General features: G+C 33.1%; 1 protein-coding gene across 2 annotated transcripts; it reads left to right on the plus strand.

Annotated features, from left to right (window-relative positions):
* Positions 1 to 234: 234 nt before the first annotated feature.
* Positions 235 to 4,786, plus strand: LOC126747398 (uncharacterized). 2 transcript variants are annotated; one of them, XM_050455982.1, is made up of 2 exons: positions 235 to 420; positions 3,582 to 4,786. In XM_050455982.1, the coding sequence occupies exon 2, from the start codon at positions 3,681 to 3,683 to the stop codon at positions 4,596 to 4,598; it is 918 nt and encodes a 305-aa protein (XP_050311939.1). In that variant the 5' UTR covers positions 235 to 420; positions 3,582 to 3,680; the 3' UTR covers positions 4,599 to 4,786. The 2 variants fall into 2 exon arrangements, with proteins under 2 accessions (XP_050311939.1, XP_050311940.1); XM_050455983.1 differs by lacking the exon at positions 235 to 420 and adding an exon at positions 427 to 1,816.
* The last annotated feature ends 11,844 nt before the right edge of the window (positions 4,787 to 16,630 follow it).

Genomic DNA, 16,630 nt, shown 5'->3' on the forward strand with positions numbered 1-16,630 from the left:
TCGTGCTTCATAAAATTATATTAAAATTGAGTAAAATCTCCTAAAAAAAAATAAAAACATGGGTGTAATAAGTACGTTATAAATTTCAACATTTATGTTGTAAATCCATATATTATACTTCTAAAAACCCATTCGGAACACTAAGTTTGTAATAATGTTTCGCGACACGAAACGACAACACTGCTTTAAAAATTCTTCCCAGCTCACCACGTCGCACATCGACCTGAATCATCATTAATGTTTAGTGTTGCGCGGCGACAACAAGGTGTTAAAGTGATATCTCAAATTTTTGTGTGAAAAGTGTTCAAATGAAGCGTAAAGCGAAAGAAGACCTTAAGAGGAAAGCAAAGAAGCGATTGCTTGAAGATTTAAGGAGGAAAATGGAAAAATTTGAGAGGTTTATGGAGACTTCCACTTCAAGTAAGTTCTATTTTTTCGCACAACAGTAAATAATGTGGGTACTATTGAATCTAATCAAACCTATAAAAACAAATGCGCCTTCTATTTTCAAAGAAATTACATAAACTTTTACATAAAAATATCTTCATTAGTAAGCAAAATAGTCGCATGAGAAATCCGAGAATTGTTTATATTCGAAATAAGATAAGCAGGCGAGTATGAATTCCTTTCTGGTATACCGTATGGAAATGTTTCATTTTATAGGTAATACCGATTGAAATATTTTACATGTAAATAAATAATTGTTTTATTAGAACGATTTAGTTTTAAGTTGGTTTTTCCTTTACTGGGCCAACTGACATAAGTTGTTTTTCCCTTTTTATTTTTTTGGGGCAACTTTGACTGATTGGTAGTGTTTTTAGTTGGTTGTTTTCTCACGTTTGTGAGCAACCAGAAATACCTACAAATTAATAAGAAAAATTAATAGTTGTTTTGCTAATTGCCAACTATTAAAATATATGGATACTTACGCAGGATAGAATTCAGAATATAATATCGTTTCAGATGAATATTCTGATTCCACAGATTCAGGGTCAGAGTCGGATCATTCTCCCGGGAATGATGACGAGCCTCAGGAAAGGGTAGAAAAGGATTTAACCCTAAGCGTAATTTTGGGAGAGGACCCAAAAATTATTGGGGAGAAAGGCCCTCCGTTATGCGAAGCTTTAGTAAATCGATGGTCAAGCTACCTTAGCGAGGGACTAGAAAAGGATATCAGAGAGGCGCTTACTGAAAAATATAAAACGCCTGATAACGGCCAGTTTCTAGAAGCTCCGAAATTAAACCCCGAGATTGAGATATCTCCGTCTCCAGCTCAAATTAAAAGGGACCAGTTTTCCATGAGCATTCAAAACAAGCTAGGAAGAGCTCTGGTAGCACAAGGTTCTGTTTTAAATATTATTTTATCAAAAGACGCAGCTCCGCATACGATTGACGATAATACAAAAACAGATTAAACAGATAATACTTCACAAATTGATTTGTGAAGCACATTACCTCATATCCTACCACCGGAAACATGAACTATATCCCTTTTTAAACGCCGATGTTCAGAAGGTAGCTATGAAATCCCAGATTGACTCATTACTATTTGGGGAGAACTTCCAAGAAAAATATAAAGCTGCAAAAGAGGTTAAGAGAACGGCTTTAGATTTAAAAGCGGGTCCTTCAGGGAATAAGCAAGAAAAGAAGAATCGTTTAAACTACAAGCGCCAAAGCAACAGACCCAGGTTCAAGACAGAGACAGGAGGAAGAGGGCGAGACAACCAGAGTGGCAGACGGAGAAGCAGCCACAGTGGACTCGGGGCAAGCAGTCCAACCAAAAGCAGCGTTGGTCGGGGAAATACCACAACTAGAGGTACCTAGAAAATATGCTGGTAGAATTAAACTATTTTATAAGCAATGGGAAAAGATCACGGCAGACTAAACTATTTTGCGTTGGGTTTCTGGGTATTCGATCCCTTTTATTAAAACTCCCATTCAGAAACGAGTTCCGGCAGTAAACATTTCTAAAAAAGAATTGACTAACTTAAATCGTGAAATTTTAAAACTAGAAGGTATTGGAGCTATCGTTGAGTGTAAACACAAACGCGGCGAATTTTTATCGCCATATTTATAGATTTGTATTAAATCTTAAGCGTCTTAATAGATATATTCAAGCTCCTCATTTCAAGCTTGAGGATTATCGGTCAGTAAAAAACTTAATTATAACAAAAGATTCTTTTATGGCAACTATTGATTTAAAGGATGCGTATTTTGTTATACCAATAGCAAAAAAGTACCGAAAATTCTTAAGATTTAAATTTAGCAATATACTTTATGAATTTTGTTGTATGCCGTTTGGCCTATGTATAGCACCATACATATTTACCAAGTTGCTAAAACCTGTAAATTTTAAACTTAGATCAGTAGGCTTTGAATCAGTGAATTATTTGGATGATTATTTTCTTTTGGGGAAATCCAAAAAGGAATGCTTTCTTAATGTTATGGAAACTGTAAAATTACTTTATAAGTTGGGATTTATTATTAATTTTCAAAAGAGTTCCTTAGATCCTATGAAAGAATGTAAGTTCCTAGGCTTTATATGGAATAGTTCACATCTTAAAGTTCGACCAACTGATTATAAAATCACTAAAGCACAAATTAAAATTAATAAAATTATTCAGAAGTCAAAAATTAAAATTCGAGAATTTGCAAAATTTATTGGTTTCTTGAATTCAATGTGTATGGCCGTTAAGTACAGTAGGTTATATATAAAGCAAATGGAAAGGGAAAATGTATTGGCTTACAAAATAGCAGAGGGGACTATAATGCAAATATTAAAATTACAGAAGAATCACAAAAAGAGATGCGATGGTGGTTAAAGGAATTGCCCTGCAGTGGCCAATACTTTGGTTCGATTGACTACAAGTTAGAAATATTTAGTGATGCCTCAAACACAGGTTGGGGGATATTTTGTAATAATGAAAAAGCTAATGGGTTTTGGAATGAGGTCGAATCTACATTACATATTAACTATTTAGAGATCTTAGCAGCTTTTAATGGTCTTTTAACTGTCACATTCTCCTTAGAATTGAAAATATTACCGCAATATCTGTAATAAATCGTATGGGCAGTGTTAAGTATTCGGCACTTAATTCCATCACAAAAAAATTATGGCGGTGGTGTGAAGCGAGAAGTGTATATGTTTTTGCTTCATATATCAATACTCACGATAATATAGATGCAGATAGAGAGTCCAGGTCATTAAAAATAGAAACAGAATACTCATTAAGTATTAAGGCTTACCAAAAAATTGTTCTAAATCTGGGACTTCCTCAGATTGACATCTTTGCGTCTTCCCTGAATACTAAATGTAAGACTTTTGTATCCTGGAAGCGAGATCCAAATTCCTTTAAAGTAGACGCGTTTACATTAAGTTGGTCTGAGTTTTTCTTTTACGCTTTTCCACCCTTCTGTCTGCTAGGGAAAGTTATAACTAAAATTATTGCCGAGGGCTCGGAAGGAATACTTGTAGTACCATTTTGGCCTACTCAAAACTGGTATCCAAAATTTCACAAACTATTAGTTTGCCAGCCACTTTATTTTCGGCCAAGGATTGATTTAATATTATCTCCTTTTAGGGAGAGCCATCCGATTTGGGAACGTCTTACCCTGGTTGCAGGGAGGCTATCAGGGAATCCTATACGAAGAGAGGCCTACCAGAAGACTGCATATCCACCATGTTAGCTTCGATAAGTAACAGCACAATTAAACAATATAACGTGTCTCTTAGAAAGTGGTGGATATTCTGCGAAAAAAAAAATAACATAAATGTTTTTCAATCAGACAGTAAGCAAGTAGTTAAGTGTTTAGGTATGTGTCAATATGAAGGGGCGTCTTACAATTCATTAAATGCTCATTTGTCAGCCATTAAACTTATTACAGATATAACGGGAAATTTAGAAATTTTTAAACGATTCTTAAAAGGTGCTTTTAGGATTAAACCTTGTTTCCCCAAATATCAAGAAACATGGGATCCGGAAAAGGTTTTGAATTATTTGTCCAAACTTTATCCCTTAGAAAATATTTCATTTGATATGCTTTCGATTAAACTAGTTACACTCTTAGCTCTCACGTCTGCCCATAGAATGCAAACCCTATCTAAAATACAGTTAAACAATATATATACGTATGAAGATAGAATAGAAATTGTTATCACAGATGTAATAAAGACCTCTTATCACAATAAAAGTCAACCGATTTTAAAATTTCCCATATTTAGAGAAAAACCGGAACTTTGTGTGGCAACAACTTTATGTTTTTATATTAATGCCACCCGACCAAAACGATGTGATAAAAATAATAATTATTTATTGTTAACACATAAAAAGCCATACCGGGTAGCATCCACACAAACTTTATCTAGGTGGATAAAAAAGGCGTTAGAACGTAGCGGCATAGATGTTAATAAATTTAAGGGCTATAGTACCAGACATTCAGCGGTTTCAGCCGCCAGTAGACAGGGTGTCAATATAGAGACTATAAGAAGTGCTGCAGGATGGACAGCAAAATCAAATATGTTCGTTAGATTTTACGATAGACCTATATTAGATAAGTGCGTGTTTGCAAAATCCATTTTGGGTATGGAAATAAATTAGGTCCTCGTTAAAGTTAGTAGATAAGATGCTTAAGTAAGAATTTAATTATTAATTATATATATAAATGATTATTTATGTATGAGTGTTCTGATTAAATATGTACCTACCTTTATGGATATATATATATATATATATTTTTTTTTTTTTTGAAGATATATAAATATTCAATGGAATTTTTTTGAATTAGATTAATTTGTCTCATTTTAACTCCCTTTAATTTCACAGGTGGAGTAAATTTGACAAAGCTAGGTTTGTTACTAGATCGCCATAAACTTTCAACAACTTACAAACTTAGTGTTCCGAATGGGTTTTTAGAAGTATAATTAACGATTAAACGACTTACCTGTAAGGATGTTCAATCGTAATTATACGATTAAAACCCATTCGGAACACACCCACCCAGCTCAGCTTGTATTGTCATATAACCCGATCCCTTGCGATCTAGTGACTGATATGTTGTACACAAAACACAAAACATTAATGATGATTCAGGTCGATGTGCGACGTGGTGAGCTGGGAAGAATTTTTAAAGCAGTGTTGTCGTTTCGTGTCGCGAAACATTATTACAAACTTAGTGTTCCGAATGGGTTTTAATCGTATAATTACGATTGAACATCCTTACAGGTAAGTCGTTTAATCGTTAATTATCAAATACACCATTATTATAACACTGAACTTGTTCATCACAATTCGCAGAATTTTGACGAAATTGAGAAAGAAATATGTTAATTTGATTTGTATCAGACAGGTGTTCCGGAATATTGGTATTATTTTTATCTCTACAAATGATAAACTTTTTTAATGACGACCAAAGCTGACGTTTATTTTTTTCGTTACTCAACTGATTAAGGTGCTTCTTTTTTTCTCTTCTAATTGTAGCCAGAGTATGATTGCTCAGAAATTTATAATTCTTCCAATCTTGTATATCCCTTGTTGCCTTGAATTTCCTTAATGCCTCATTGCGTTGTTTTTGGAAAAGAAGTACCTCAGATGTTAGCCAAGGAGCTTTAGGTTTAGTAATTCTTGCTTTTTTAAAAGGAGCATGTTTATTAAAAAGTGTTTGAATTAAATTATTAAAAATTACTAGCTTACTATCGATATTATTTTGATATAAAATGCTATCCCATGGTAGGAAATATAAATCCTGTAAAAAAAGTTGGTTATTAAAATTTTTAAAGCACCTGTACTCAATTAGTTTAGGAACTATGGGTACCCTGTTTAAATTTAGTTCACAGAAAACCAAGTTGTGATCTGAGACGTTGTCTGCGCAAATGACCCCTTTATTATGTATCAGAGACACATTAGACACAAATATTGCATTAAGAAGAGGGCTGCAAGTAGCTGAGACTCTGGTTGGGTCTTCAATTTCAATTTCAAATTCAAAGAAGTTCCAATTGAGCATTAATATTAAAGTCAAATGAAACAATATTAACTTTATACTTGTCTCTTACATAAGCCGCCACGCCCCCGCCTCTACCCTGACGATTCTTCTTAAAAAATTGGTATCCCGGAATTTGAAACAACAATGAGTCATCGGTATTAGAGAGCCATGTTTCAGATAAAAAGATAATGTCTACATTTTGATATTCTACTAGGAATCTAAATTCATTGAACCTTGTATGCAATGATCTTACGTTTAAATGTGCAATTCTCATTTACCTATAAAATATATAACACCTTACTATAACAGACACTATAATATACCTTTTTATACCAAAAAGAGAAAAATTAATAAAAAATAAAAAATTAATATAAAAAAATAATATACAAATAAAAATTATTTAACATAAAAAAAGTAAATGGTTAGAGGTTAAGAACCACAGATGAATGATGAATGAGTCGCTCTCATTCCCATTTTTAATACCTAAGACAAGTTTTTACAAAAGAAACAATTATAAAAACAAAACGAAAAAAAAATACAAATTCTACCATTTTATCGTTATAAACAAAAAGCGTAAACACGCATGAAATTATAAATAATATATGTAGCCATATACTTATATAAAAGTGCAGTAAACCAAATGACCAATTTTAATTTTTAAATGTACCTGTTAATCACGTCAATTTTTAATTGAATGAATATCCATCTCTGAGTTAATGCGGTGCACTGTACCATTTTCCGCTCTAACATACACATTAACATTCAAAATCCATGTATTTTTATGTGAAAATGAACTAGAAGCACTTTTGAATAGCACTAACCGAGATTTAGGTCCTCCTTAATTTGCACACCCGTATTTTTTGATATTTTCGATTTTTAAGCACGGCTATACAATCGGCCTCCGACGAGAATCGCACCATAACTGCCGGCGCGGCGGCGGAGGTGATTCGCTAGGAATTTTAGAAGCAATTCTGTGGCATTTTTCAGGTCATTGTGTCCAATTTTTAATTTAAGTTTAGTGTTAAATAAATCCAATAATTTATTGGGCAGATTTTCGGATTCCTCCCAGGTTGTAAACCAAAAATACGGATGTTGTCATTGCGCACACTTTGCTCTTGTTGATCTATTTGTTGTCGAAGAGTGGCATTTTCATTTTGTAACTTTATCAGACCACCTCTAATTTTCTCAATTTTGGCCTTTTGAGTTTTCAATTTATCATCAACTTCTTCTGCTATATCAGAGAGGAATTTTTCAGTAAAAACAGCAGCAACAACTGACTTAATTTCACGTAGATCTGTCGACGAAAGAACCATTTTGGCAAGAGATAATAAAAAAATAGCACTGGAGCTGCAGTACTATAGTTTACCAACTAAATATGGAAACTAAAAATTTGTATCTCGGTTAATAAAGGAGCTACGACTTTAGGAATAGTCTCGTTGGATTCAGAACGACGAAACTAAGAGAGAACCGTTGGATTTTTAAAGCTAGTACTGACAGAAGTCGAGATATAGATTTCCAAACTTTGGGTTTTTGGTGCACATATATGGAATTAAAAATTTGTATCTCGGTTAATAAAGGAGCTACGACTTTGGGAGTGGTCTTGTTGGATTCAGAACGACAAAATTAAGACAAAACTGTTGGATTTTTAGAGATAGTGCTTATAGAAGCCGAGATATAGACTTCCAAACTTTGGGTTTTTGGTGCACATATATGGAAACTAAAAATTTGTATCTCGGTTAATAAAGGAGCTACGACTTTGGGAGTAGTCTTGTTGGATTCAGAACGACAAAATTAAGACAAAACTGTTGGATTTTTAAAGATAGTGCTTATAGAAGCCGAGATATAGACTTCCAAACTTTGGGTTTTTAGAGCACATATATGGAAACTAAAAATTTGTATCTCGGTTAATAATGGAGCTACGACTTTGGGAGTGGTCTCGTTGGATTCAGAACGACAAAATTAAGACAAAACTGTTGGATTTTTAGAGATAGTGCTTATAGAAGCCGAGATATAGACTTCCAAAAACTTTGGGTTTTTGGTGCACATAAATGGAAACTAAAAATTTGTATCTCGGTTAATAAAGGAGCTACGACTTTGGGAGTGGTCTCGTTGGATTTAGAATGACAAAACTAAGACAATACCGTTGGATTTTTAAAGCTGGCACTTATAAAAGCCGAGATATAGACTTCCAAACTTTGGGTTTTTGGTGCACATATATGGAAACTAAAAATTTGTATCTCGGTTTTTAAAGGAGCTACGACTTTGGGTATGGTCTCGTTGGATTCAGAACGACAAAACTGCAGCACATTTCTGGGGATATCGAGAAGGAAATCACCGATTTGGAGCGGAAGTGTCGTCAGAATAAAGCGGAAGTGGTGAACAAGGATGACGCGAAACCGGGAACAAGCGGGTCTAGTGGGTTTCATAAAAATGGTGAGTATTTACTTCCGATTTTACTGTTTTATTGTAAAAATTTGCCCTTTTTACTACTGTACCTTGGTTTTTTGTATTTTTTTTGTTTAATCCTAAAGTGCGCTTTTATCAACAAATATAAGAAATCTATTCTCCATTGATTTTTATTCTGTTGTTTTAGCCTTTGTAAGTGTGAATCTGCGGTTCTTAATGCCCGGTAAATAACGTAAAAATCAGGCGGTCAAAGGGTTTTATAAGAGTTTTTTAAAGGTTTTTGAGCGATTTATCGAATTAAAAAAAAATAATTTTCCTAAAAAAAAAATTTTTTGCACAAATTTTTTTTAATTTTTCGAAAATCTTTTATAACTTCTTTATTTTTCGATTTACGGTAAAATGTTATTCTATATGATTTGTTCTATTTTCGATTGTGAATCTAATGCTAAAAGAAAATTTTCCGTTTTCCCACTAGTTTTTGAGAAAATGAGGAATAACTGTTTAGAGGTTTTTCTTAATTTTCTGGAAAACTGTTGGACTTAAAAATTATTTCTCTATAGCATCTGATGCGTAATAAAATTCCCAAGAACTTTTGTTTCAACAGTTTCTTTCTACGACCAACAGTTTTCCAGAAAAAAAATATAAACCGAAATCATGAACATTTTTCCAGGGGTACCCCTTTGGATTTTTTTACGAAGACTTTTGGGGTATAACTTTTTTCAGGTACATTTTTCAAAAAAGTTTTATAAGACTTTTTTGAAGCATTTTGAGTGAATTATCGATTTACCAAAAAAAAATTAAATTTAAAAAAAAAAAAAATCCAATTTTGCACCTAAAATTTTTCATTTTTTCGAAAATCCTCCATAACTTCTTTATTTTTCGATTTACGGCAAAATATTATTCTATTTGATTTATTTTATTTTTGATTGCGAATCTAATGCTAAAAGAAAATTTTCCATTTTCCTACTAGTTTTCGAGAAAATAAGGAATAACTGTTTAGAGGTTTTTCTCAATTTTCTGGAAAACTGTTCGACTCAAAAATTATTTTTCTATTGCATCTGATGCGCATTGAAATTCCAAAAAACTTTTGTTTTAACAATTTCTTTCTACGACTAATAGTTTTCCAGAAAAAAAATAAAAACCGAAATCATGAACATTTTTCCAGGGGTACCCCTTTAGATTTTTTGACGAAGTCTTTTGGGCTATAACTTTTTTCAGGTACATTTTTCAAAAGTGTTATTAGACTTTTTTGAAGCATTTTGAGTGAATTGCCAAAAAAAAAATTAAATATAAAAAAAAAAAAAAATTCAATTTTTCACCTAAAACTTTGCATTTTCTCGAAAATCCTCTATAACTTCTTTATTTTTCGATTTACGACCAAATGTTATTCTACATTATTTGTTCTATTTTCGATTGTGAATCTAATGCTGAAAGAAAAATTTCCATTTTCCCACTAGTTTTCGAGAAAATGAGGAAAAACCTGTTGAGAGATTTGTCTTACACGTAAAATTTTCCCAATCTTTAAAAAATTGGTGCAAGTGAGTTTGACCTCGCGGATAATATTCAAGGTCACTAGAAGGTCGACCCAAGGTGACAGAGTCGAAGAAAAATTGGTGCAAGTGAGTTTGACCTCGCGGATAATTTTCAAGGTCACTAGAAGGTCGAGACAAGGTGACAGGGTCGAAGAAAAATTGGTTCCAGTGAGTTTGACCTTGCGGTTAATTTTCAAGGTCACTAGAAGGTTGAGGCAAGGTGATTGAAGGTGAGTGAAAATTATCCGTGAGGTCAAACTCACTTGCACAAATTTTTCTTCGACCCTCTCACCTTGTCTCGACCTTCTAGTGACCTTGAAAATTATCTGCGAGGTCAAACTCACTTGCACCAATTTTCCTAACAACTACTCACCTTGTGTCGACCTTCTAGTGACCTTGAAAATTATCCGCGAGGTCAAACTCACTTGCACAAATTTTTCTTCGACCCTCTCACCTTGTCTCGACCTTCTAGTGACCTTGAAAATTATCTGCGAGGTCAAACTCACTTGCATCAATTTCTCTAAGAACTACTCACCTTGTGTCGACCTTCTAGTGACCTTGAAAATTATCTGCGAGGTCAAACTCACTTGCACCAGTTTTTCTAACAACTACTCACCTTGTGTCGACCTTCTAGTGACCTTGAAAATTAACCGCGAGGTCATATTTACTTGCACTTATTTTCTACGATCTACTTAACTTGTCTCGACCTTCGAGTGACCTTGAAAATTTTCTGCGAGGTCAAACTCACATGCACCAATTTTTCTACAAACTACTCATTTTGTGTCGACCTTCTAGTGACCTTGAAAATTATCCGCGAGGTCAAACTCACTTGCACCAATTTTTCTAACAACTACTCACCTTGTGTCGACCTTCGAGTGACCTTGAAAATTAACCGCGAGGTCAAACTCACTTGCACCAATTTTTCTAGGAACTACTTATCTTGTGTCGACCTTGTAGTGACCTTGAAAACTAACCGCGAGGTCATGTTCACTTGCACTTATTTTTTACGATCTACTCACCTTGTGTCGACCTTCTAGTGACCTTGAAAATTTTCTGCGAGGTCAAACTCACTTGCACCAATTTTTCTACAAACTACTCACCTTGTGTCGACCTTCTAGTGACCTTGAAAATTAACCGCGAGGTCATATTTACTTGCACTTATTTTCTACGATCTACTTAACTTGTCTCGACCTTCTAGTGACCTTGAAAATTATTGGCGAGGTCAAACTCACTTGCACCAGTTTTTCTAACAACTACTCACCTTGTGTCGACCTTCTAGTGACCTTGAAAATTAACCGCGAGGTCAAACTCACTTGCACCAATTTTTCTACAAACTACTCACCTTGTGTCGACCTTCCAGTGACCTTGAAAATTATCCGCGAGGTCAAACTCACTTGCACCAATTTTTCTACAAACTACTCACCTTGTGTCGACCTTCCAGTGACCTTGAAAATTATCTGCGAGGTCAAACTCACTTGCACCAATTTTTCTAACAACTACTCACCTTGTGTCGACCTTCTAGAGACCTTGAAAATTAACCGCGAGGTCATATTCACTTGCACTTATTTTCTAAAAACTACTCACCTTGTGCCGACCTTCTAGTGACCTTGAAAATTTTCTGCGAGGTCAAACTCACTTGCACCAATTTTTCTACAAACTACTCACCTTGTGTCGACCTTCTAGTGACCTTGAAAATTATCCGCCAGGTCAAACTCATTTGCACCAATTTTTCTACAAACTACTCACCTTGTGTCGACCTTCCAGTGACCTTGAAAATTATCCGCGAGGTCAAACTCACTTGCACCAATTTTTCTACAAACTACTCACCTTGTGTCGACCTTCTAGTGACCTTGAAAATTATCCGCCAGGTCAAACTCATTTGCACCAATTTTTCTAACAACTACTCACCTTGTGTCGACCTTCGAGTGACCTTTAAAATTAACCGCGAGGTCAAACTCACTTGCACCAATTTTTCTAGGAACTACTTATCTTGTGTCGACCTTGTATTGACCTTGAAAACTAACCGCGAGGTCATGTTCACTTGCACTTATTTTCTACGATCTACTCACCTTGTGTCGACCTTCGAGTGACCTTGAAAATTTTCTGCGAGGTCAAACTCACTAGCACCAATTTTTCTACAAACTACTCACCTTGTGTCGACCTTCTAGTGACCTTGAAAATTATCCGCTAGGTCAAACTCACTTGCACCAATTTTTCTAACAACTACTCACCTTGTATCGACCTTCTAGTGACCTTGAACATTAACCGCGAGGTCAGACTCACTTGCATCAATTTTTCTAACAACTACTCACCTTGTGTCGACCTTCTAGTGACCTTGAAAATTATCTGCGAGGTCAAACTCACTTGCACCAATTTTTCTAGGAACTACTTACCTTGTGTCGACCTTGTAGTGACCTTGAAAATTAACCGCGAGGTCAAACTCACTTGCATCAATTTCTCTAAGAACTACTCACCTTGTGTCGACCTTCTAGTGACCTTGAAAATTAACCGCGAGGTCATATTCACTTGCACTTATTTTCTACGACCTACTTAACTTGTCTCGACCTTCGAGTGACCTTGAAAATTTTCTGCGAGGTCAAACTCACTTGCACCAATTTTTCTACAAACTACTCACCTTGTGCCGACCTTCGAGTGACCTTGAAAATTAACGGCGAGGTCAAACTCACTTGCATCAATTTTTCTAGGAACTACTTATCTTGTGTCGATCTTGTAGTGACCTTGAACACTAACCGCGAGGTCATGTTCACTTGCACTTATTTTCTACGATCTACTCACCTTGTGTCGACCTTCAAGTGACCTTGAAAATACCTTTCAAGGTCAAATTTTCTTAGTACATTAAATTGTCTACTTCTGTCCAAACTTAGGCTTCTATTTGATGGTACTTCCCAAGTTGTTACTTTCCAAGTTGTTTAATGTTGTAAAATTTGCAGATGACCACTTGACCACCGAAGACGAGAGAAAGAAGAAGAAGAATCAGAAAAGGAACGAACAAAGATAACAGAAAACAGAGATAGAGAAACGCAAGAGTTACGCCCAAGACGCCTCAAAGGAGAACTACAGCATGTGGGTACCACCGACCGATCAAACCGGAGACGGTCGTACCAGTTTGAACGAAAAATTGGGTTATTAATTAAAGAAACAACAAAATCAAGTTTATTAATATTTTATTATTATTTAATGTCCACTTAACTATAAAGATTCAAAGCGTTCTATTCCTAACAGTCTATTGGATACAATAAATGGTACTTACTAAATATCACAAAGGAAAATTTTATTTATCCCCTCTTTCTCCTTACAAAAGAATATGGGGTAAGTATACTTAATTTAATAATAATATCCTTGTCTAACTCATTATAGTACTTAGGGAAAATGTGCAGTAACTCTTTTTGTTATAAGTTGGTTTTGCAAAAGCTGAACTTAGAGTGGTAAAAATCGAATTTTAGGTCATAGGTATATACAGACACAAATTTGAGTGTAACTCAAAAAGTTGTTGAGGGATTTTCATAATTTTTTTAAGTACCCGTAGAGAGATCCCTGAAGATGAACTTCCTGCACGAAACATTTTTTTAGATAAGAAACTAACTGAGCTACAGCGTTTTTGGCTCGTAGCACCTTTCCCTATAAAAATCTCACTTCCCTTCATGATAACTCAAAAACTATTTGAGGGATTTGCGTGAGGTATTCACTCACAGTTGAGGAAATTCATAGGGAACATTTTCGTATATAAAGAATTTTTGTAGCATAAGAACTTTCTGAGTTACACTTGGACATGCATGCATGAGGACTTACATTTAACATGGTGTACATAGAGGCAAATTTGAGGGCAACTCAAAGAGTTGTTGAGGGACTGTTGTAGTTTTTTTAAAAACCTTAAAGGGATCCCTGAAGATGAAAATTATTGTACGAAACGTTTTTTTAGGTGCAGAATTAACTGAGCTACAGCCGTTTTGGTTCGTACCACTTTCTACTAATATCGGAAATTTAAAACTAAGAAAATTTCGAAGAACGTTCGGTTTCGTGTCATTTTTACTTTAAAAATTATCAGTTTTTCAAAATTTTTATAGACAATTTTTGTTCTAAAATAAAAATAGAACAAATTAGAAAGAATAACATTTAACCGTAAAACGAAATATAAAAGAGTTATGAGAGGTTTTTGAAAAATTTTTGAAAAATAGAAAAAAAAATAATTTTTTTGAAAACTCGATAGACCACTCAAACTACTTGAAAAAAGTCTCATAAAACTTTTTTGAAAAATTTACCAGTAAAAAGTTACGAGCAATTTTCCCAAAAACTCGTCTGCAAAGAATTCAAAGGGATACCCATGGGAAAATGTTCATAATTTCTGTTTTTATTTTTTTCCTGGAAGACTATTGGTTGCAGAAAAAAAAAATTGTTTAAACAAAAGTTGTTTGAAACCTCAATGCGTCTAAGATGCAGTAGAAAAATAATTTTTAAGTTCAGCAGTTTTCCAGAAAATTAGAAAAAACCTTTAAAGAGTTTTTCCGCATTTTCTCGAAAACCAGTGAAAATTTGGAAAATTTTCTTCTACCGCTAAATTTCTGATCAACAATAGCACAAATCATAAAGAATAACACTTGGCCAAAAAATAAAAAATAAAGAAATTATGAGAGATTTTTGAAAAATTTGACGATTTTTAAGTCAAAATTGAAAAAGAAATTTTTTTGAAAAAAATTTTTTTTTTTTGGAAACTGATAAATCACCCAAAACACTTCATAAAAGTCTTATAAAACTTTTTTAAAAAATTTACCAGTAAAAAGTTATAACCAATTTTCAAAAAATAATCTGCAAAAAATTGAAAGGGGTACCTATGGAAAAATGTTCATAATTGCGGTTTTTATTTTTTTTCTCGAAAACTATTGGTTGGAAAAAAAAATTGTTTAAACAAAAATTGCTTGGAATCTCAATGCGCATAAGATGGAGGAGAAAAATAATTTTTAAGTCCAGCAGTTTTCCAGAAAATTGAAAAAAACCTTTAAAGAGTTTTTCCGCATTTTCTCGAAAACCAGTGAAAATGTGGAAAATTTTCTTCTACCACTAAATTTCTGATCAAAAATAGAGCAAATCATAAAGAATAACACTTGGTCAAAAAATAAAAAATAAAGAAGTTATGAGAGATTTTTGAAAAATTTGACGATTTTTAAGTCAAAATTGAAAAAGAAATTTTTTTGAAAATTTTTTTTTTTTTGCAAACTGATAAATCACCCAAAACAGTTAATAAAAGTCTTATAAGACTTTTTTTAAAAATTTACCAGTAAAGAGTTATAACCAATTTTCAAAAAATAATCTGCAAAAAATTCAAAGGGGTACCTATGGAAAAATGTTCATAATTTCGGTTTTTATTTTTTTTTCTCGAAAACTATTGGTTGGAAAAAAAAATTGTTTAAACAAAAGTTGTTTGAAATCTCAATGCGCCTAAGATGCAGTAGAAAAATAATTTTTAAGTTCAGCAGTTTTCCAGAAAATTGGAAAAAACTATTAAATAGTTTTTCCGCATTTTCTCGAAAACCAGTGAAAATTTGGAAAATTTTCTTCTACCGCTAAATTTCTGATCAACAATAGAACAAATCATAAAGAATAACACTTGGCCAAAAAATAAAAAATAAAGAAATTATGAGAGATTTTTGAAAAATTTGACGATTTTTAAGTCAAAATTGAAAAAAACTTTTTTGAAAATTTTTTTTTGGAAACCGATAAATCACCCAAAACACTTCATAAAAGTCTTATAAAAATTTTTTGAAAAATATACCAGTAAAAAGTTATAATCAATTTTCAAAAAATAATCTGCAAAAAGATCAAAATTTCGGTTTTAATTTTTTTTCTGGAAAACTATTAATTGGAAAAAAAAAATTGTTTAAACAAAAGTTGTTTGGAATCTCAATGCGCATAAGATGCAGGAGAAAAATAATTTTTAAGTAGAGCAGTTTTCCAGAAAATTGGAAAAAACCTTTAAAGAGTTTTTCCGCATTTTCTCGAAAACCAGTGAAAATTTGGAAAATTTTCTTCTACCACTAAATTTCTGATCAAAAATAGAACAAATCATGAAGAATAACACTTGGTCAAAAAATAAAAAATAAAGAAGTTATGAGAGATTTTTGAAAAATTTGACGATTTTTAAGTCAAAATTGAAAAAAAACTTTTTTGAAATTTTTTTTTTGGAAACCGATAAATCACCCAAGACACTTCATAAAAGTCTTATAAAAATTTTTTGAAAAATATACCAGTAAAAAGTTATAACCAATTTTTAAAAAATAATCTGCAAAAAATTCAAAGGGGTACCCATGGAAAAATGTTCATAATTTCGGTTTTTATTTTTTTTCTGGAAAACTATTGGTTGGACAAAAAAATTGTTTAAACAAAAGTTGTTTGGAATCTCAATGCGCCTAAGATGCAGTAGAAAAATAATTTTTAAGTAGAGCAGTTTTCCAGAAAATTGGAAAAAACCTTTAAACAGTTTTTTCTCATTTTCTCGAAAACCAGTGAAATTTTTGAAAATTTTCTTCTACCACTGGATTTCTGATCAAAAATAGAACAAATCATAAAGAATAACACTTGGTCAAAAAATAAAAAATAAAGAAGTTACGAGAGATTTTTGAAAAATTTTACGATTTTTAAGTCAAAATTGAAAAAGAAATTTTTTTGAAAAAATTTAATTTTTTTTTTGGAAACTGATA

Source organism: Anthonomus grandis, chromosome 19 (assembly GCF_022605725.1).
Source record: "Anthonomus grandis grandis chromosome 19, icAntGran1.3, whole genome shotgun sequence".
NCBI lineage: Eukaryota > Metazoa > Arthropoda > Insecta > Coleoptera > Curculionidae > Anthonomus > Anthonomus grandis.